General features: G+C 41.0%; 1 protein-coding gene across 5 annotated transcripts in view; it reads left to right on the top strand.

The window, feature by feature from the left end:
• ctnnd2b (catenin (cadherin-associated protein), delta 2b) overlaps window positions 1-22917 on the top strand; it is a 147933-nt gene that overhangs the window by 101952 nt on the left and 23064 nt on the right. For all 5 annotated transcript variants that reach the window (XM_031854786.1, XM_031854782.1, XM_031854787.1 and 2 more), the window contains 2 exons: window positions 11110-11242; window positions 14532-14745. In XM_031854786.1, the coding sequence (XP_031710646.1) occupies window positions 11110-11242; window positions 14532-14745 (347 nt within the window). The remainder of the gene's footprint in view (window positions 1-11109; window positions 11243-14531; window positions 14746-22917) is intronic.

The following is a 22917-nucleotide window of genomic DNA, read 5'->3' as shown; positions in this document are numbered from 1 at the left end:
CACACACACACACACACACACACACACACACACACACACACACACACTTTTCTCTTTGCCTCAGTCTTTCTTTCTCCTTCTATTCAGTCCCTCTTTCACTGTAGCATACTTCCCACATTGATGCCATGGTTAGGCTCTAATTATTACTGGTTTTATATGTGTTGTTTGGGTTTGTGGTTTAGTTTTGTATTTTTGTGTATGAACATGTTTAAATGCTTGTTCGTCTAAGACGGTAATAGATTTATTTAACATTTCTGCTTAAAAAATAGTGTTTTACTCAATAAGACAACACATTGCAGCAGTGAGTCTACCAACCCTCACTGCCAACACATGAATGCACAGCAGTATTTTACCGGTGTTTGTCTAGTGTAATCATGTTTCCTGTGAAAACAGAAAATATTTGCTATTTACAATGTATGCGTTGAGAGTTAAGAACAGTTTAAAACACAACTTCAGACATTTTATTCTGTAAGATTGGTTTACCTAGGCCCTGTTAAAGTCTACAAAATAAATGAAACAGAAGGTTCCTCTGTAGCCTCTGTATCTCTTTTTGATTTGAGCTCTGGAAACAGGATAAACTGTTTGCACTCCAGTATTAATGAGTTAGTCTAGCAGCAATCTAACAGCGCCATAAATGACATGATATAACCACAGTAACACTAAATCACACATAAAGTTGTCTGTAAATTGACAGAGTAGGTTTTTACTTTGATTTATGTGTTTTTACCTCTGATCCTCCACATCCCTCACTTTGACACGAAAGATGACACACTGCGAACTCTACACAATAGTTTTTTCTCAAAATATATTTATTGATATGGGGTGGCCGTGGCTCATAGAGAGGGCAACTGTAAGGTCGGAAGTTCGATCCTTAGCTGCTACGAGTCCTGTGCGCTTCTCAGCAGCCCACTCATCCAATACGCTAGCGATGGGTTAAATGCAGAAGTTACATTTCATGTATATGTACCTAATGTATTACGACTACAATACATTTCATTCATATTTTATTTTTTTCCCATAATTTATAAATTTTTCTGAAAGTAATGACTTTATTCTCAAATTTAGTTTTAGTTTTTTGTTTTGTTGTTGCTCGTATTTAGTCCTTTTTACATAAAGCCTCTGCCTCATACATTGTCTACAAAATGGTTTAACTAAGCTGTGTACTATCACTATACCACAGAAGTACACGCAGAACTAATACTGAAAATACTGTACCTGTGAAGAAAGTGACCCCATCTTGATTCCCTACTGTTCAGTAAAGGACTGAGGAGAGAGAGAGAGAGAGAGAGAGAGAGAGAGAGAGAGAGAGAGAGAGCTCAGTCTACAACATCATTGCAAGGACTTTTACATGGGCTGTTGAGGTTGACCAGCGTTGTCAATCATTAATCAGTTACTGTGCTTATCATTGTATCCATCACCTTAACGTATTGTAGACCAATCCATTGTGGTCTCTTGCAACTGGTCTGAGGTCAGTTTGTTTTGTGAAACCAACCAATACAACACTGGGTTAGGGTCTTTTCTATTCTATTCTATTCTATTCCAGTTGGCTATAAATACACTGGAGTGTTTTGTTGTTAATCAGCCACTTGAAGTTGTCAGCTGTCCCGCTGGAAAGTGAATGCAGTGAGTCAGCACCCTTGTCAGTATATTTTTGACTTCCTTTATCTCCTGTCAGTTCACTCTGCAGGCTTACCCTACCTGTCTGTCTGTATTTCTGTGTGTCTATCGGGGGATGAGTCATCAGACTCATCTCCATTTCCCTCCCCTGTCAGTCCTCAGTGGTGGCAACACACACACACACACACACACACACAAATATATCCGACACAAATCGCATAGTTTGCTCTTTGGTTTCAAATCGTTCTATTCCCCAAAAACCCTGACTCACAGAAAAATCCTTTCAGACCGATATAACAGTGATCATCATCCTCACGTTACAGCGCCTCGCCCTGCTTTCCAAATGCATAATTCATAGATAGTTTATTCATTTAGCGGGTTTAATTGTTGATTTGCCTGCATCTCGTATTGTGGTGTAAATGTTTTGGCTGCGGGTGACACGATGGCACAAAGACACACACACACACACACACTCACACACGTAAACAAGTGGGGATGCGAGATAGCCCACCTGGCTGGTTGGGAACAAAGAGTGGATTGACAGTTTGTCAGTACTTTGTCCCAGTCCACTGAGTCGCCAAATGAAACATTAGGCTCTCGTGGGGGATTTCAGAGTCACACACATGCATATACACACTCGCATATACGCACATTTTTGTGAGAGGAAATATGTCAGGAAATATCTTTCTCACACGTGTTTAATTTATTCAGTTCTTTTCTCTCCGTTTGAAAAGCTCCTCTTCTCCTTGACAGTGTTTTTCCCTCTTGGTTCTGACTTGTTAAGATTAGAGCCATCTGCAGGACTAAAGGGTAAAGGGACAAGGTTGCAGTTAAACAAGAAAGCTGGCTTATTTATGGGAAGCACAAAAGTGCAGAAAAAAAAACAAGGACAAAAGAAAAAACAAGTTGGATCAGCAATTTGCTTCAAGTGCTCTGAAGTGAAAAACTTCAAGATTCTTGTGATGTTATGTGATCTGCCTTATTCTTTGTTTCATAAAGCAGTATTTTAAAAATAATACCGTATCATTTTCTTTTTTTAAGCAAATATGATGTTATGATGATGTGTTTTTGCAAAGCTTGGGTAGTAACATTGGAGAAACACGCAAGAGTAAGCTAGATTTTTTTTTTTACATGTATCCAACCAAAAATCCCGGCCCAGCAGCACTAGCTTCAAAAGTTGCTAAATTCAGTGAGAAAGTTGCCAACACTGACTCTTCAGGCCTCCCTCCAAAGCCACTCCCCCCAAATTTACATTATGAACACAAACAACAAACATGGCTATTGTTATTTCTCACAGCTGTCAAGCTAGCAGCTTGTGGAAGACTCCGGTGACGGGCAGTGAGTGTACAGGCAGAACACGCGCAGGTAAAAGGATTGATTCCTGTGACAGCCACAGATACGGAGCATTTGATTTATGGATTGCTGTAGGGATGTAAAGAGAATTTCAACAAATATAACAAAAAAAGTTTCTTAAATACATACCCACCCTAGCTTTAATATTCATTAATTAGACTAGTCCAATACAACAGCATGCCCTCAAAAGTCAAACCAAAAGTCATGATATCTGTAATTATCTTTTGATTAATACGATTATGGATGATATTTATGGGGTTTCTCTCTACAGATATCTACAATTCCGTTGCAGATATTTGAATTATGACCAGTTGTAATTACAGTTTTAGATATCAACAATATAATTCTGACTAGTCATAATTCCAGTTCAAGATATCTTTAATTCTCCTCAGTTCAAGATATTTACATCGCCTTTGTTAGAAATCTTACATTAAGTTTTGACTAGTGGAATGATGTCGTAGATATCATGAATGGTGTTATGATTAGTCAAAATGATGTAGTACATACAGTATCTCAGACTGGGGTTAGGAATAGTCATGATTTAATTGACGATATCTGTTATCAAGTTATAGATATCTGGAAATGAATATCGATAAGAGATAACTGATTAAGAGATAACTTTAACTTTAATTTCTCCCTCGTCAAAATGTAATTACAGATATCTTCAATTAGAGTTTTGACTGGGCGAAATTACGCTTCAGATATATGTGATGATGTCAGAAGAAACGGGGGGAAAGAGTGGCTTGCTTTTCAAGCATACTTGCACTGCAAACGTTTGTCATAAAGGTCCTCAAGTGCGAGACAATAAATATACAATATGCTGTAAATGACTACAGCTCTAGTGAAAGACACTCGCTCGCCACACATTCCTTGATGTTCAGCTCTTTCTATTTCATGGCATTTACTAACTGTCTCATCCACAACAGCAATCGCTGCTTGGGCCAACATCCAATGGGAAGCCTCGCATGAGCAACTTCATGCACAAGAATACGGACTATTGTTTCGGATAGTCGAAACTGAATTACAGATATCTCTGTCATTTTGACGAGTCAGGATGACGTCATAAATATCTCGACTATAAATTCAGAGTAGTCACAATGTAATTACGAGTTGTCAAGATGCTGTTGTTGATATCGCCAATGCTAATTCCGGATAGCTTAGCTATGAAATTGTAAAACATCTTGCCATATCCTCACAGCAGCCTGAGGAAAAAAACTAGATTAGCAAGTGTACTGGTGTTCAAAGCACACGGCGTAACTCAGAAATGAAGGTTCACTGAATTACTGAAAGACAACATGCTAATACCTGAGCAAGACATTTTGAAAACACGTATTTCCCCCTCCATCTGGCAAAATCCAGACGAAAGAGGCTCTAAATTGATAAAAAATGTCATACTATCAAGATAGCAGAAGGCTGCAACCTCTAATTCTGCCGAGTGAGGCCGAAGCGGAAGTTTCTTAAAACTTGCATTCTCTCTACTGACCATCAGGGGGCGACTCCTCCGGTTGGAAAAAGAAGTCGGATGTTATAGAAGTCTATGAGGAAATGACTACTTCTCACTTGATTTATTACCTCAGTAAACATTGTAAACATGAGTTTATGGTTTCAATCGCTAGTTTCAAGTCTTCTTCAATACACCATGATGTTCATTTAGTAAACTATGATCCATTTAGAGTGATGCTGCCGCTACTAGAGCCGTATCCGGCGTCACTACGTCACTCCGCATTCCAAATATGGTAACTTCCACTCATTGGTTGCAAAAGAAAACAAGATGGCGACGGCGAAATCACCGAATTCGTGGTTTCATAACGGCAGTCCACAAACCAATGGGTGACGTCACGATGACCACGTCCACTTCTTATATGCAGTCTATGTTTAGCGGTAGGGAGGGCTTTGTGGACTTTCTTTATGCCCAACTCCATATATATGATATACATATAATGTAATTGGAGGAATTTGTTATTTATTTTTGGAGGACCAATTTAACCATCTGCCATTTGTTGCTAAAGATTAGCAACAAATATTTTTGCCCTACTTCTTTTAATTCACTCAAGGGGCATGAAAACCACTAGCACACATACAGAAGTCATTTCTTCTTTTGTCCCAAGTTCACAGATGGCTCAGTAGTATTTGCTCATCCTGCTGCGATGTTGTCGCACAGTGATTGGGACCGGGAGCACCATATTCCTCCTGTGTTCTCTACTCTCTGGAACGAGAGACACACACACACACAGCGAGAGGGAGATGCTGAGTGAAAAGTAGTACAGCTCCAGGCTAGAGTTAGTAAATGAATGAACCATTATAGTACAGCTTTCTGGGGCAGAACGTGCGCGAGAAGACGAGACAGTGTTTTCATTTAATTGAGTTTCACTGCGACTTTAGTCAAATTCTTTTAGAGTGTTGGCCTGCTTTAGAATTTAGTCCTGTTTTATCCCAGAACAACAACACATCGCGCAACACGTCAACTGCTCGGTTTATCTCGGTGCAATGTGCCACAGAATCCATGTGGAATGTGCAAATTTGTTTCCTTTCTGTGCCAGCGTGCGTGCCCCCCGAGGCGTCGCGGCCTGAGGCCTTCGGGTTGAGTTTAATCTGCTGTGATTTGCCACTTTCTCTCCAGGGCCGCGACTATTCTCGGCCCCAGCTCTCTCATTGTGTGTGTGTGTGTGTGTGTGTGTGTGTGTGTGTGTGTGTGTGTTCTCTTTGTTTTTTTGTATTTTCTCACCTGTTCATGGCTCCTGTCATCTCAACATGTTTGTGCATTGTGGTTCTGTTTTCCTGTTCTGGTGTTCTGAAGCTTACTTGTTGTTTTTGTTATTGTGTTCCTTCATTGATTTAAGTGTTTAAGGGATAGTTCAGATTGTTTTATGTGGGGTTGTATGAGGTACTGATAGTGTACACTAGTTTGGAGAAACAGACAGGAGCAAAGTAATGCACTGCTGTGGACGAGGGGTAGCGGCAAAATGTATTTTAATAAATACATCAGTTTAAAGCTGGGTTCGTCAAAATTGGAGAAACTAGCAAGAGTAAGCTGGATTTTGTGGGTATTTGACCGAAAGTCTTTTTCAATATCAGTAGATGGCAGCGCTAGCTCCAAAAGAAGCTAAATCTAGCGTCAAGTCGGCAACCCTGACTGACAGCCCGTTAGCACTGTTAGCACTCACAACTGTCAATCTAGCAGCTTGATTGAGTGCAGGGGCAGAGTAGCCCGTCCAATTATTTCATGATTAACTTCGGCCCAACAGGCTGATTAAAGTCCTGTGACAGCCACTGATATCAGATCATTTCATTTATTTGTCGCTGTCGGGATGTAAAGAGACAAATACAACAAAGAAAGGTTTCTAAAGAGACATTACCGACCCTAGCTGTGCGACTTTGGTGAAATCGAGCTAACCCTTTAAAACAGAAAACAGAAAAATAACACAAAAAAACGAACCGATCGAGGCCGCTGTAGAGCAGCAACTCCTGTGTTCTGCGAGGTCAAATAGCGGCTTCTGTCCCCCGTCAGAAAGGGCTGTCTGACTGCAAGGTAAAGTGGTGAAAATATTCTAATTACAGCATACACTTAAAGTAATATACATTTTTTCAAGTGGGCTTTTCTTTTAGTTGACTAAAAAATGTTTTGCTGCTGTCTCCGCACAGCAGTTCATTACTTTGTTCCCTGTTTCCTCCAAACTTGGGGAATATGACTATAGATAGGTACCTAGCACAACCCCACATAAAGAAATCTGGACTATCCCTTTAACTGTCCATTCTATCATAAGTAGAAAGTACAACTTGTGTGTATCTGTGTCTGTTGTTAAATGTGTGTGCCCCCACTTTGACCTCCCACTTTGAGAAAAATGTAGTAGAAGACGGGAGAGAATGAGTGAAAAGAGTGAGAGAGCATTTCTATGGTAGAGTGCTGCCAAATATGCCACTTTGGCCTTCGAGTAATGTTTACTCCTCCTCGGCCACCGATGTGCCGGTAGCAGCACCTTGTGCTGTTATGCTTAACAATGGACCTGAAAAGCTCTTTCGCAAGCTCATTTCACCATTTCAGTAAACGCACTTTTCAAGAAAAAGGATGGAGAAATATTGAAGTACTCAAGGTTGAACCGATTCGATTTTGGAGGTCAAAGGTCACTGTGACTTCACATTACCATTACCATGGCCATTACCAATAATTCATATGCTAATTATTTTGACGATTTCATGCAAATGTCGAATAGAATAAAATGATGAAGTGATGAAATTTTGGACCAACATTTTGGATGCAAACTGCAACATGGTTGGCGGAGGCAAGGCGGTCTACAGACTATTGCTTTCACGTCCTCTTTTTTATGAAGGCCTCAGTGGAACGCTGACTCTCTACTTTCTAATTTTCCGATGGTTATACTATTTATGTCGTTTCTACTAGCTTTAGGCTTTTTATCGTGAGATTTTTTTTCTGTATGAAATCAAACGGTGCAAACAGTATTTAAGTAATTTACTTGAACAACACAAAACAATACAAAACAAAAACAATGCAAACATTCTCTATTACAGGTAACTGTCTTGGATGCTAAATCTAATGTAAAAGTACTGAGTAAAAACAACCAAATGTACTGAAAGTATCAAAAGTACTCATTGTGCAAAATGGCAGTGTATTTTACATTTTTTTTATTTAGATAGTTGAATGTATATCAACATACTGTATTCATAAGCTGTATGTTTTCATGCAAAATATCCATCTGTAAAGTACATATAGCTAAAAAGTATAAAATCTTCCCCTGGAATATAATCCCCGTACATCCTATGAAAGGACAAACACATGAATAAAGAGGTCAAATCTCTTGTTGAACTCTCACCCCTCAACCTCAATTAGCATGTTTATCAGTTTACCCTTTCAATTCACCAAATGATTACATAGCCAGTTGAATCTGTCTGATAAGTGAAGCCATCTGGTTTACTAGTTATCAAAGAAGCTTCATGTCTGCTGGTGTCCCTCTTTCTAATTACAATGTAAAAAAAAGAAGACGAAAAACACACATTTGACAGCTCGCTCTGCCGTGACGTTGGATGTCTTATCGGCCAATTAACCCACAACAACAACAAGGTTATGTCATCTCCGATCACATTCATTGAAGCGCGTGCCACTGTACGTGCGTAACAACATCATGCATGTTAATGTTGCGGCTGTGCACTTGTGTGTTTGTGTAGGAATCTTTTTCCCCCCCGGAGCAAAGCGGGACACTGAGACAAGAGAGTTTAAAGGAAGAAAATTGTTAAAGAGAGGGAAGATTTCAAAGAGAGAGAGAGAGAGAGAGAGAGAGAGAGAGAGAGAGAGAGAGAGAGAGAGAGAGAGAGAAAAAAAAGAACCTTTGAAATAATTGGCTCTTCCTTCTCCCTTCAATTCCCCCATTTTTTTCAAACGCTGGCTTTTTCCCATTGGCCCATTATGAAACTCAGAGACAAAAGCTTTCTAATCCTGGCTTCTCTGCACTGCCTTTGATGGCTGGGTGTGAATGCAAGTCAATAAGTGCATACGTGCGTATGTTTTGACTGCTACAAGTGTGCTGAATTGTGCGCTTGTGTGTGTGTGTGTGTGTGTGCTCTAAACTGCAGACTGAGTTGTCCTACGGTACTCAGAGTGTGTGTGTTTGTGTGCTCTAAACTGTACAGTTGTCCTATGGCACTCGTGTGTGTGTGTGTGTGTGTGTGTGTGTGTGTGTGTGTGTGTGTGTGTTTTTATCTGTGCCATTCCGAGATTGTTTGTGCGTGCATGTTTTTATGTTAGATTAGACTGAACTGAAATGATCTCCGCTGGGACTCGGGGCTGTTGCTCCATCAATACTACGATACATCATAGAGAAATGGGTTCCACACAAGAGCAGAGCCAGCAGGGCTTCTACACGCAGACCAAAGAACTTCTCACAAATGTCTGAAAACAAATCTAATCAAAATGTGGATTTAAAAGTAGAAACCGAATGTGTGAAAAGTAGCAGAGCATAGTAAACACAAATGTACAGCAAAATTAATATCCAGAAGGTACAAACTCCTTCTTTCTGTCAAATGTTGAACCTCAGTTCCAGTTGGTCCCGAGACACCATCGCTGTCAAGGAAACGTGATATCCCGTTGCCGCTGGGGACAGATAATCTACATCGATAAGCTCCACCTCCCTCTTCTCCCTCCTTCTCTCTTTCTGATCCCTCACTGTGACTTAGTTCTCTCACATCGCATCTTTCACACGTTAATCATCCGGGTTTCGTCCCTCACAGACACGGGTAGGGTTAGCGAGCTTAGTGTCTGTCTGTGTGTGTGTGTGTGTGTGTGTGTGTGTGTGTGTGTGTGTGTGTGTGCGCGTGTGTGCCTGGAGCATGCCTTTAGGCAAAAGCACTGCTAGACCCTGCCTACAAAACCAAAGCAGCTGAGGCAGTTAGAAGAAAGGCTTCATCCCAGCAGGAGGATGCTCTTACAGTGCACCCGAGACGCTGCTGTTGTTGAACACCTTCCTATGACGATGCATACAAATCGTCTCCTAAATGTTCTCCATCAGGCGCATAAACCATGTGTCACTGGTTGCAGGCCGGTAACCAGGCATCAGCTTTTAGTTGCTGAAACTGAAATTATGGTTGCCATTTTTAGTCGCCTTATATTTTGAGTATAGTTAAAGATTCTTATGCGTCATCTTAGTAATGTAACATGAAATAATAAAAGCTTTGTTGCAGTAACTGAACAAAATTCTTTGTAGTCTGCGATTTATCTGATACTTTACAGACTTCCTCATCAGTCGACGTGTCCACCCTCAGTTCCTGCCCCTGAGGGCAAACAAAGGACGAGAATTGGTTGCCGATTTTTCAAAATGGCTGCCAATGGCAGCTTAACTTCTGGCAACTCAAAAGAAATTGAAGAAGTGGACTGGGCACATTTCTGTCTCAAGTTTCTTGATTGTTAATTAAGATAAATGTGGGTGCTTCAGCAGCACAAGGACAGAAATAAGTACAGATAAATAGAGAAAGGTAAAAAATATATATCAATAATTAGAAGTATCTAAAAACACCTAAATAGTATACAGTGCGAAATGAAATAAAAACCCTCAACTCCCTGATGGACTCGCCTCTTTCGTCGAGTCGTGACATTTACACTGCAAAGGCATAGGGGCTTGTGGGAAATGGTGTTGGTTAAAAGTAGAAACTACGAACAGAGAGGTCGGGACAGAAATATGAAGTAAACATTGACATTATATCTCTTTTTCCTTCTTATCCAAACATACAAAGCGATGATCACAACATAATGTTGAGAAAGACTGTTGCAAGGCTGTGTAAGTAGTCATTGGAGTAAGTTTACTTCTAGAACAAAAACCCTAAAGTTTCAGTTTCATTTCAGCTCTCCGTTTCTTTCTGGTACGGCTTTTCATGACACTTCACAACCTCGGTAAGAGCATTAGTGAGGTCGAGGTAGAGTGACAGAGCCTGGCTCGCAGTCGGCGTTCCAGTTCATCCCAAAGGTTTTAGATGACATTTAGCTCAGGACTTTGAGCAGGACAGTCAAGTACCTCCACACAAGAACTGGGAATACCATTTCTCTATGCAGCGGGCTTTGTACACTGGGGTGTTGTTGAAACAGGAAAGAGCCAAACACACACTGTTGGAAAGACACTGTTGTCTAAAACGTCAATGCATGCTGTTGCGTTAAGATTGCCCTTCATTTTCAAAACATGGAAAACAGCCCCAAAACTGAAGTACACAATACAGTATAAGTACATATAGGAAAAATACTTGTCTTATGAGGAAAGGTTTTCATTTTTTTTTCAAGAAATGACACTAATTGGCATTGAAGCAGACTATTTTCTTCCTTGTTTTATGTACCAATACAAATGTATTTGTAGCATCCTAACTATTAAACCCTAACCCTACTGGCAGACAGTGAATACATACATTTAAATCTGTGTATTTCATGCGCCTAACTTAGCTTTTTTGTTCTATTTTTGATTTATCTCAAACCTTGGTTTCTGTCTCTTTCTTTTTCCCTGGTGAGCATTTTAAATCATGGCGACAGCAGGGAGACGAGCTGGCCTAGTAACGAGTTCAGCTACACACACACGCGCTCACATACACACAAATCTACCACTGCACACATCACAACACACTGCATTTTTTCTCTGTGTGTCTCCGTAGGGAGTTCGGCTGGAGGGATCCAGAGCTGCCGGAGGTGATCCAGATGTTGCAGCATCAGTTCCCATCGGTCCAGTCCAACGCCGCGGCCTACCTCCAGCACCTCTGCTTTGGAGACAACAAGATTAAATCTGAGGTATTGATCTTTGAGGAGAAACCACACCATTACATTTTACATTACTTTACAGTCACGCACCAAGAAAGAGGCACTCACAGACAGAGGATTGAATTCCCAAACTCTGCTTGGCCCTAATTCACCGCATGCATAGGTTCGGCTCTTATTCTGAGTTGGTGACTTCCAGTAAAAAATCAAAACACATACTTTCCAGCTATTTCCTGTAGGGCGCAGATGGGAATGCAGATGCTCCAGTGTTTGATTTTTCTGCCGGAGTTTTGAAAAGTTCAGCTGAACATTGTTTCTGGCTGCTGTTGAGTTTTTCAAGTGGATTTTTCAGTGCTTGGAGTACCACAGGCAAGAACGCAGGGGGACAAGGGTGCTCAACTAAGAGTGAGTGGGTGTGCTCGCCTTAAAGTATTTTTGATGGTCATGCAACAGACCAATGGAGGAATAATGCAACAATTCCACAGTGCTTTCTGCTGCTGGGTCTGCATGCAATAGAAATCCAGCGATGTACAGCAGATATTTTATATAACAGAAATGCTAGAAATATACACATTGACAAAAACTTTGTTTCACCAATTCAGCATTTGTCAGAGGGAGAGACCATATACAAGAAGTGGAAGCAGTCACCGTGATTTTACCCACTGGATTAAGGACTATTGTTTTGATGCCTCAAGTTCGGCAGTTTTGCTGTCGCCATCTTGGTTTTTGGCCATAGACATCTTGTTTTTTTGCAGCCAGAAGTCACACGAGAGGGTGGAGTTAAGTACAACGAACACTGAATAAGACATTTTAAGGCGAGCAAATTGTTACAATTATCTTTCATGAACCGAAAAGATACTGTGAGAGGGTTAAAGTTGTAAGACAAAAACAAAGACAACTCCCAGACCGGACAACTCCGTAGTAACTACCTGTCAATCAAAAGGTAGCCACGCCCCAAAGCATACTCATAAATTACTAAAAGAACACCATGCTGTATTGAAGACTTGAAATGATTGAGACCATAAACTCATGTTTACTGAGGTAATACATCAAGTGAGAAGTAGAGTCATTTTCTCATATGACATCAGACTTCTTTTTGAAACCAGAGGAGTCGCCCCCTGATGGCCATTAGAGAGAATGCAAGTTTAAGGCACTTCCACATTGGCTTCACTTTACAGAACCTGAGAGACCAAGAAGGCCTAACACTCTCAAACATCTTCGTTCATGTAGGCCAAGCAACACATGAATAGCTTGACACATTGTCAATGACCAGACACTTACGAGGCAGGTTGTAAATACAGCCATTTTTCAACGTGCTTAAGCCTAAGTAGTGAAAAATTGGTCATGTCTTTATTGAAAGGAAACTCTGTCCCACGCGTGCAGCTGCTCCACCAAGGTCCACATTAGACGGCATTACCTCCTCATTACGCACACCCAACTCCGAGCACAGCCTCGTTCCTGCAGTCTATCCCTCCGTCCTCTAGAGCCGCCGTCACTCACTGTCTCTGTTCCGTCCGTCTCTTCAATGTCAACTCAATTCAGCTCAATTCCACTTCATTAATCCCCATGGAGACGATGGATTTGAGGGCAAACAAAGTTCTTCAAATAGCAATCAGCCAACAGGCATTGGAGATAGAGAGAGACAGATGAGAAGGATGACTGATGTTGAAATTGTGTTGAAGAATGGCGTGTAGTATTTAGAGCGGTGGCTGCCAAACTCACAACCCACAGGCCAGATTGTTTTTCGCCCTTGAGAGAGATGCCCAAATGGTGAAATAATAGACGGGGTGCTGAGGGACGTGTATATGGCTGTTCAGTCTCCTAGCACCGGATGCACCGTACAGATGTGCTACTGTGTGCTCGACCTGTTCTGTTAGTTGTTATGTCCCTGCTTCTGTGTCACTAAGGACAATCATTTTGCAATTAATAGTTTTAATAAGTTTCTGTTTTTTAACAACTCATCGCTCAATGACTCGAGGGAAATGAAGAAGATGTTAGCATCCAGCAACAAAAAAGGGAACTGCAGTCAACAAGCCATAGTTTGCCCACATGCTCGACTCAGTTCGCAGAGCCATGAAGCCCCGCCACCGCTGCTACAAAGAGCGCTATTGCTTGTTCAATCAAAATGTATTCATATTTAACTCGTAGCATGTCCAAATTGCACCGACTTCGACACTGCATATCCTTGGGTCCCCAGCAATACACGGCCAAGTGTCAAGTTTATCGAGATATGCTAAAAACCAGGTGGCAAACTTTGGTTCTGCCGAGTGAAGACAATGCGGAAGTGTCTTAAAACTTACATTCTCTCAAATGGCCATCAGGGGGCGACTCCTCTGGTTGCAAAAAGAAGTGCGATTGCATGGAATCTATGAGAAAATGACTTCTCACTCAGTAAACATTGTAAACATGAGTTTATGGTCTCAATCACTAGTTTCAAGTCTTCTTCAATACAGCATGATGTTCATTTAGTAAATTATGGTCCATTTAGAGTCAAATGGACCATAAAGCGGAGTATGCTTTAGGGCGGGCTCACTGTGATTGGCAGGTCTCACTGGTTGCAATAAGTCAAGATGGCGAAGGCCAAATTGCCGAACTCGAGGCTTCATAACGGCAGTCCACAAACCAATGGGTGACGTCACAATGATTGCGTCCACTTCTTATATACAGTCTATGCTAAAAACACATACAGACACACACACACATACAGAGAGAGATTCCTTGCTTTATAGTTGGATTGCAGAGTGTTTCTTTTCTTTGACAAAACCCAGTCATTACAGGGTCTGTTACTTGAGGATCCAACATCTAGATTCTGAGTAATCCCTTTTTTTTGTTTGATATTGTCCTCCAAAGTGAATCAGCTGTTCCAGGCTTCATGCCGACGTACCGTTATCTGAAGCACGAAAGACACAATGTACAAGCACGACTGCCTTTCTTCACTAACGTGTCCCTTGTTTTTACAGAAAGCAGGCAGAGTCTGCCCTACATTTTCTCTTTGTCTAGACAGAGGAAAGCGGCGAGGGCTGCAGACACTTAGCATGGGACAGATGGAAGAGTGGCTGTTATTTGAATGTATCTTGCATCAGTGCCACAGTGCCTGTCACCCTATTGAAAAAGTGAAAAAATAAGGTTTACATGATAGCAGTTTCTCCAAACACAGCATCAGAAGTGGGAAATAATATTCTATAGTTGACATGAACAAGCCCTGATATTGTTTAGATACTTATATTGATTATTTTGTTGGCAGGAAATTGGTCCAAACGCACAGAATTTGTGTTTCCCGTGGCGGTCCCCTTAACTACATCCTCCCTCCTCTGTCTGTCAGATCCGGCGGCAGGGTGGCATCCAGCTGCTGGTGGACTTGCTGGACCACCGGATGAACGACGTGCACCGCAGCGCCTGCGGAGCCCTGAGGAACCTGGTGTACGGCAAAGCCAACGACGACAACAAGATCGCCCTGAAGAACTGCGGCGGCATCCCGGCTCTGGTGCGACTGCTCCGGAAGACCACAGACGTGGAGATCCGGGAGCTGCTCACAGGTAAAACTACCATGCAGCTGGTCATGCTAAAAGCTCGACCTAGAGGTCACATTTTCAGGTGCAGAAGTTTCTTCCTATTACTTCTCGTTCTAAAATGGCAGCTTACAGCTCAGCCTGTTGGCAAAAATGTCTTTTATAACGAGTGAATGAAAAATGCAAAATCTATGAAGGGAAATAACTCCATACACTCCCATATAACCAGGGCTGTGTTGAGACTATGGTCTACAGTTTGAATCTTTACTATTTTCAAATATTTAAAATTGATTGAAGCCGTGGTAACATTGTCAATGAGGCCAAATGTCTATAATGCATTGAAAACAAACATATAATGCATTATAATCTGCTTGTGTGCACTGTATAATTATAGTTAAAGTACTGATAAATATTCATCATGCTTTATGACAATAATCATAACACATTATAAAGCATTATATTTGCTTCATAATTGCTCGTCTCTCACTGACTTTTTCTTTATGCAATAGATTTCCCCCATAGTTGTAGTACATAATAATCTTTAAATAATGCATTACTTTAAGAAGAATGATTAATGTCAAAGCATACTGTTAGAAGTGTGAACGAATAAAACCAGAAAAGAAGAAAAGTTCATGTTATATTACAATATTTGCAGCTTCGTGTTTGAAATCAATTATTTTGAGTAAAGTAATCCACGAATATAATCAACTTGCATTTATATTCGGGCACATACATGCAGACACATTATTATATATAATGTGCCTCTCATGTACAACCACACACACTGCGAGGATGTGGAGAAGGAGAAACATTCACTGAGTATCCGACTATACGACACATAAAACACACTGTACTCTGTACTACACGTGAGCACAAATATAGACACACACACACACACACAGGAGAGAATTGTTTGCCACCTGCCTGCTTCCCAGCACTCATCAAGTACTGTTGACTTGTCAAAATAAGATTCTGTGGAAAGGGCTGCACTGCACTATCAACAGCAGGTTTGTATTCTCCCTCAGTAAACACAAATATCATCCACGTTGTAAAAAGTGTAGTCAGGATTGACTATTTTGAGTTTCTAAACCCACAAGGCCTCTCGCCATCAAAAGGATCACCAGCAGTGCCTCTACCAGTGTTTGTTTGTTTTTTTACACTTTTTACTTTATGTGTCTTCACAATCCCTTTGGCATTCACACGGACGTCCAAAAGGACTTTCTCCTCTGCAGGGGGATGGAGAGACGACAGGGCTAAAAGAGGAATACTACTCCAATTTCAAACTGATCTACATCAAGGATCCTCGGGGGGGTTCATTCCAATCCTGGAGTCAAATGAGAAAAAATGGATTTCTCTTAGCATCGCCCACACTCATGAAAACATCTCTGCTGTAGGGCCTGTCAGAAGCACAGTATTTCAAGGCTTGTCAGAAAGCAGGATTTGAGTTGTTTCTGCTTTCTAGGACTGTTTAATGTTTAAACATTGTAAACAGTGTGTTTTAGGCTGATATTAGGAAGAAGTGAAGGCTAGAGCCCTTATGTATTAGACTGTGATCAGTAGAAGGACATCATGATTGTTGGGCCAATTAAGGATTTGGCACCAGGATTGATCCGACCAACTTGGACCAAGTGTGTTACATTGTGGGCCAGTTGGTGCAGACGACCGGTAGTTAAAAATCTATTTTTAACGTTCAAACTGTGGAAAGAGAAAAGATCTTCAACAACAGATGGAGTTCATTGATGGATCCGTTGACGTGAAAGCGGAGTACTAACCCTCTACTGAGAATGCATTATTTAACAAGACCAGAGTTTTCGCTTTCACGATTAACATTTGTAGGTATATTAATCGAAACCATGGTCTTTTCCTTACCTTTACCAAGTCTTTTGGTCGTCTATCATACTATGACCAACGTTTACGTGCCATAACCACAATCTTTCCCTGGCATGGCAGTGTTGCAATGCGCAGATACTTTGGAGTCCGAGGTTTATAAAAACGCTAGCATCGAAAACGAAAATAGAAAACGTAATTTATCTCATACTGTGTTTTTGTTGTTGTTTTTTTGCCGCTCTTGTCCGGCAATAGGGTTGGTTTCCGACATCCAAGTTGTAACTTCAATTTTAGAACACGGCATTTCCTGAAAAAGCGAACAAATTTAGACGTGTATTGGGAGCCAAAGTCCATCGATCGAGGAATTGGAAATATACACTCGCGAGATGTAAACATGTGAATCCGTCCTTATCGTTACCTTCCATCCCACATGATGTGAAGGCAGGCTCAGCCTACCGAGTGTCCAACTCTGCTCTTACAATCATATTTATGTACCGTCTTTGCAAACTGTCCCCGTGTCCCACAAAGGCCCTTGAGCCTTCATCCACTCTCCTAATTATTTACAGCAGTACTTCTCATCGGGGTCACATGAGATTTCTGGTGAGGAACAAACATTTTAAGCATCATTCGTGGTAATGAGAGACATCCATGAATACTGACGCGCACCCAAAGCGAGCGCATGCAGGGAACCCTCACCAGGGAAGTGAAATCGAGATATACCAACACATGCGCCACACATATACTGTATGTTTATATGACTATAGTGAGTATATAAAAAGGGTTTAGGCTTAGCAGAGATGGAAATAAAAGATTGTTTTTGGTACGCTGCCAGAGTCTTAAAGAAGATTACCATATAAATTAGAGCAGAAATTCAAAGCACGTGGCACAGAAATCCCTCCTGTCACAAATTAATCAGTTGAACGGCCGACCGGACGCAGACACACTCTCTCCTCTCTCTCTCTCTCTCTCTCTCTCTCTCTCTCTCTCTCTCTCTCTCTCAAAGACCCAGAGGAAATAACTATCTCTCCCCCTGTTTCTTAAACTCTCTCGCGTAATTGGTCTCCCATTCTCCTCCTGTCCTCTTTGCCTTCCTCTGTCTCTTTTTCCACTCTTTCTCTATAAATCGCCTAACCTCCCTGCCTCTCTCCCTGCCTCTCTCCCTGCCTCTCTCCCTGCCTCTCTCTCTCTCTCTCTCTCTGAGCATTTTGAGTCAGGATCACAGTGGGAAGTCAAGCTGCCTGCCTTGCTAGCTACAGATTCAGCTACCCACACAAATGCGAAGTTTGTTTGATGGCACAAAAAGTAAAAAAAAAAAAAAAGGTTGTTGCGCTCTCTTTCTTTTTCTCTCCTTTTGGTTTAATAATTTCTCTCGCTCTCTCTCTTTTCCATGCCCGTTCAGAACTGAAGATGATTATCTTGAGGGAATAAAGCTGCTTTGAAAGGACAGATATTAGCTCTACCTGCAGATTCGATGCAGCTTACATCGGAGCGTAATGTGATTGCTTGGATGTATTCATGCGATTTTTAAGCGGGTATTTTCTGAGGCTGTCAAAGACAATTACTGCCTGTAAGTGTTTTTGTAGCTCACTTACAGCAAAAGTCTTCGTGTATCTCAGTTTTGATCTACAATTATTGATCCTGGCTTGAACTAGGAAGTGGTTTATGAAATATTGATTCATTTCTTTTAAATGCATTAAGAAACGGAAAGGAGTAATTATTGACAGAGGAAATGCCAACAGCGTGAAATCTTCCCTCTCTGACTCTCAGACTCTCAGAGCGCTGCGGTTCCTTGAACTTCTGTTTTCCCTCTTTTTAAAATGTTGCACATCATCAGTGGCTGTTGTTCCACTTGTCATCACAAAGCAACTTTTTCATCCAGTCACAGCAGAGCACATCATCGTAAGTGGCAGGTCTGGATTGCTCATGTTTGCTGTCAGCTCCCCTATAAGCAGATATAGACGTTGTCAGGCTCACACCGTGATGGGAACTCTCCGCAGTCTGGATGCGATCTGGTCGCCGTGCTGATCCAGCTTAGGCAAAGCAAAGAGGTGTAGAGCGGCGTCTCGGAAGAAGGAGGGAAACACAGGGGACTGCAATAATCAGAATGATGGATTATTTACAAAATGAAGACGGGTTAAGATCGGTGCCATCAAGTCATCGGAACATGTGTTATACTAGTTCCCTGCAACACATGCTGTATATAGTGCTCCATATAGTCCAAACATGAAGTATGTAAAAACTAATATTAGTCCACGTCTTTATAAAAATAATTTCTAATATAGAAATAAAAGAACTTGATGCTGGAGTACAGAAAGGGGGTCGGCACTAAAGTGTAGTTAAGTCACCTAAAAAAGAAAAATCTATATCAGTTAAGTGTACGCTATATTTAGAATATTTTCATTGCTTTACCTTGAAGTCAGACAGCCCATTTTCTGACGTGGGAACTGAAGCCGTTATATCCATCTATGCTCTGTTCAAAGCCACAAGACTCCTTTGACAAAAGCTGTTTGTTTTTTTTACCACAAAGGACACGAGTTTGAGTTATCGTGTGAAAATGTCTGTCTTTGTCAATGGAGTCTGTGGCTTTGAACAGAGCAATAGAACAGGTTTGCTATACCTTGTTGGAAAGGGCTGTCTGACGGCAAGGTAAGGTGGTGAAAATATTCAAAATATAGTGTACACTTAAACTGATATTGATTTATTTTATGTGTCGAGTTACGTTTTGCTGCTGCATCCACAGCAGTACATTGTTTAGCTCTCGTGCTGGTACTCCTGCCTGTTTCTCCAGACTGGGGCGATGCCGATACACTGACTATGAAGTACCACATACAACCCCACCTCAAAAGACCTGAACGATCCCTTTAAGTTATACTCTGCTTACTTTATTTTAAACTGGACTTTTAATGCAGTTCCTCAGTAAAAGGTTTTAATGCTCAACCCGTTTCATAATTGCAGGTAAATAATATTTTAATCTGTCAACACCAGATTGAAACGTGAGCAAAATGCAGGTATGGTATTAATACAGTAGTTTATCTTTTCTTTCTGCCCGCCTGCATCGGCAAAATACCTGCAACACTAAAGATGGAATAATATACAATACGATGAATAAATAAAGACATAACGCTGCAGTAGCAGGCTTGGTAGCTGAGTTTAATTCCAGCCTTGGGACCTTTGTTGCATCTCACACGCCTCTCTCTCCAACCCCCATTTTCAGTCAGCCTCAAATAATGGCCAAAATGCCAAATATATCTTAACAAAAGATCAAAAATACAGTACAGTAGCAGAGGTATAGAGCTTTACATCTTTGCTGGTTGACCTTGATGTGATCTACGGTATACTGCTTAGCTACACTGTTTTTAATGACAATGTCATTAAAGGACCCAAACTGAACAAACATGATTCCAAGGTATACGACCGAGGCTCATTAACACAAAGCCGAAGGCCTTTTGTGGCCCAAGTGATTAAGAGTGATCGATGCTCACCTCATTATGAAAACAAAGAGCAAAGCTTACGCCTAAGGTTTCTAGATTGAGGGCAATAAATGTGTGCAAAAATTGATGGCTACCAAATTAAGCCTTTTCCTCTCTGATGCCTGCATAAATACCGTGAGCGCTGGGATGTTATATTGTGTCAGTAGTTACAGTGTGCAAGTCTTCTTCATCTGAGAGACACATTCAGCTGACATCTCTTCTGCTTTGTTCTAAGAATTGATATGTCACTATGTTGATATTATGCTAATATATGGATGTCATGACGTAGGGGGAGAGCAGGGTCGGTTGGGACACAAAGTAACCTTCCGTTACTCACAGACTACTTGGAAAGAAGTTGATCCCTGAAGAGATACAGGTGTCCTAGAGAGCGACCCACAAGTGAATGGCAACATTTAGTTGAATGTACAAGGAGTGCTTTTTCCCAAAATTCTTCCTCCCGGGGATGGTTACTTGATTTCAAAAATGAATATATTATTTTTTTATTAAAACCTTTGATTGTACAATGTACTTGTTCACACATTTCTTTGAGAGAAATAAACATTTGTAAATTTATTATATTTCCATAAATTACTGAGATTTGGAATTTGGTTATACATATGTATTGTGTATGTGTCATAACTAGAAACAGTATGGTAGAAGAACAACTAAAGATCCAAAGATCTACTAACAAGCTGTAGTCATCATCCATTGAGTTGTTGAAAGGAATCCAAAGCCTTCTACTGACCCGTTGACATGAAATGCAGTTTACACGGTGCCTGTCTCTCTCTTGTGACAAAGGCACCCCGCTGTCTTCAAGGTCACATCCTCAGTGTGGGCTCTTTAGAGATGCTGTGCACAAAACATGGTTACAAGCAGCTCCTGAAGGTGCTGACACATCGGGGATGATGTACAGAGAGTAGGTCATTTGTGCCAAATGAATCACTTTAGAGTGAGCAGGTTACAGAGATATGATAATGGTGCTATTGATCTGAAAATTAAAAAATAAATGGCATTCAGAGAAATGTACTCATAGTAACAGTCTGTTATTCATGGAAATGTTTTTTTATTCATAGAATCAGTCTGATATTAATAGAAACTGTTTTTCAAAGCAACGGTCTCTTATTCTTTTGAATGATTTCCAACACCATTACACACCTAACTCTTTGGAAGGGTGAAGTCCAGCAAATTGGAAAAACACAACAAAAAACACAACAAAAAACACACTTTGTAAAAATTCTTTATTAAAGGTATTTTGACAAGAACAATAGTCCACAAAGAAACACTACAAAATGCATCGGGAGAATTGGGGAACGGAGAAAAAAATAAAGAGAAGACAAAGATGTGTGCCACGATGTTGCAGAAGAGAGAAATACAACAGGGGAGTGAAGATAAAGAAGGGAAATGGTTAAGAGACAAAGAGAGATTGCCATCATATTCATTTCCCCTTCCACCATATAACAGTGCATTGATGCCACTCATGATGTAAGGCTGAGGCAATTAACCCCCTTCATCTGTCATACACTCATGGCTTTGTGTGTGTGTGTGTGTGCGTGTGTGTGTGTGTGCCTGCATGTAGCATGCACTAACCCAAGGCCACATTTAGTGTTTATTTTGTGTGTGTGAGATAGTTTGTGTGTTTGCGAGCCAGTGTTTCAGATCAAAGATAACATCCCGCTGCCTGTCATACTCTGCACAGCAAGAGATGACTCTGGCTGTCAATGCTCCGTACATTTAACAGTGAGACAAAGAAAAGTTAAGTTTTAAATACAAAAAAGGCGGTATTGATTGTTGTTCATATTACGGTGTATTTCCGTCAACAGTACAATGTTTAGTACAATTAACAGTGACAAAATGTATTTTTTACAAGAAATATAAGCACAAATTATTGTCTGGGCTGATATGTATATATATATATATATATATATATATATATATATATATTAACGGTGTTTCACTGAAACTGGATTTAACAGTGTGGATGAGATTTGTCTTTTTCATCCCGGTAAGCTGCCTTGGTGTTCTTCAACTGTATATTTTTACTGACATGGATTGTAACCAGCACCCAACCGCACATTCCTGTAATGATTCAGACATATCTATATCCCAGAACTATGTACACTTGTGTGGCGAGAACATGCACTCACAGCATCCATTTTTCAAGAATTCTAGAAAGAAGTGTTGTTCCATTTTCTGACTTAACTAAAAAGACAAAGATTATATACATATGCCTCTCCCCGAAATATGTCCTAATTACTCTGGATAATCAACAGACCATATGCGTACATAGAAACTACTTCCTACTATGGCAAATTAGCCATTGTAAGCTAACGGTGTATCGAAGTAAGCTATGACATATTGAGTTAAGCTAACAGCTTACAGAGATCAGATAGATCTTCTCATTTAACTGTAGGTAAGACAGCCAACAAGCTCATCTACCAAACTGCTCCCTACAGAATGATAATATCAGTTCCCTCTGAAGTATTATTCACTTTGTTTAAACCGTGGGGCGGAAAACAAGCCTTTCACAGCAGCACACGCTGACTCCCACATGTGGAAATCAAGGTCAGCTCGAATGAATACGTGTCGCATCCAATGTCAAGGTTATCAAAAAAGAAAACACTGCGCCTCCTTTTACCCTCTCGAGCAGCAGACGAGATGAGACGGAGGGAAAACACTCTTTGCTAACGTGACACGGCCGGCTAATTACCGTCACAAAGGCCAGAAGCTCGTCATTTAGAAACTCCTCCTGACCACAAACTGACAATCCGCCTTAACACCCGGTACAAGCGCACCGAGTCAAAGCGGCTGACAGAGTTAAGACTGATTTGTCGAGGGGGCTCAGAGATGCAGAGATGCACACACACACACACACACACACACACACACACACACACACACACAC

Source organism: Anarrhichthys ocellatus, unplaced genomic scaffold (assembly GCF_004355925.1).
Source record: "Anarrhichthys ocellatus isolate YVR2014 unplaced genomic scaffold, GSC_Weel_1.0 scaffold15, whole genome shotgun sequence".
In the NCBI taxonomy this organism is placed as follows: domain Eukaryota; kingdom Metazoa; phylum Chordata; class Actinopteri; order Perciformes; family Anarhichadidae; genus Anarrhichthys; species Anarrhichthys ocellatus.
This window is presented reverse-complemented; position numbering and strand designations above follow the sequence as displayed.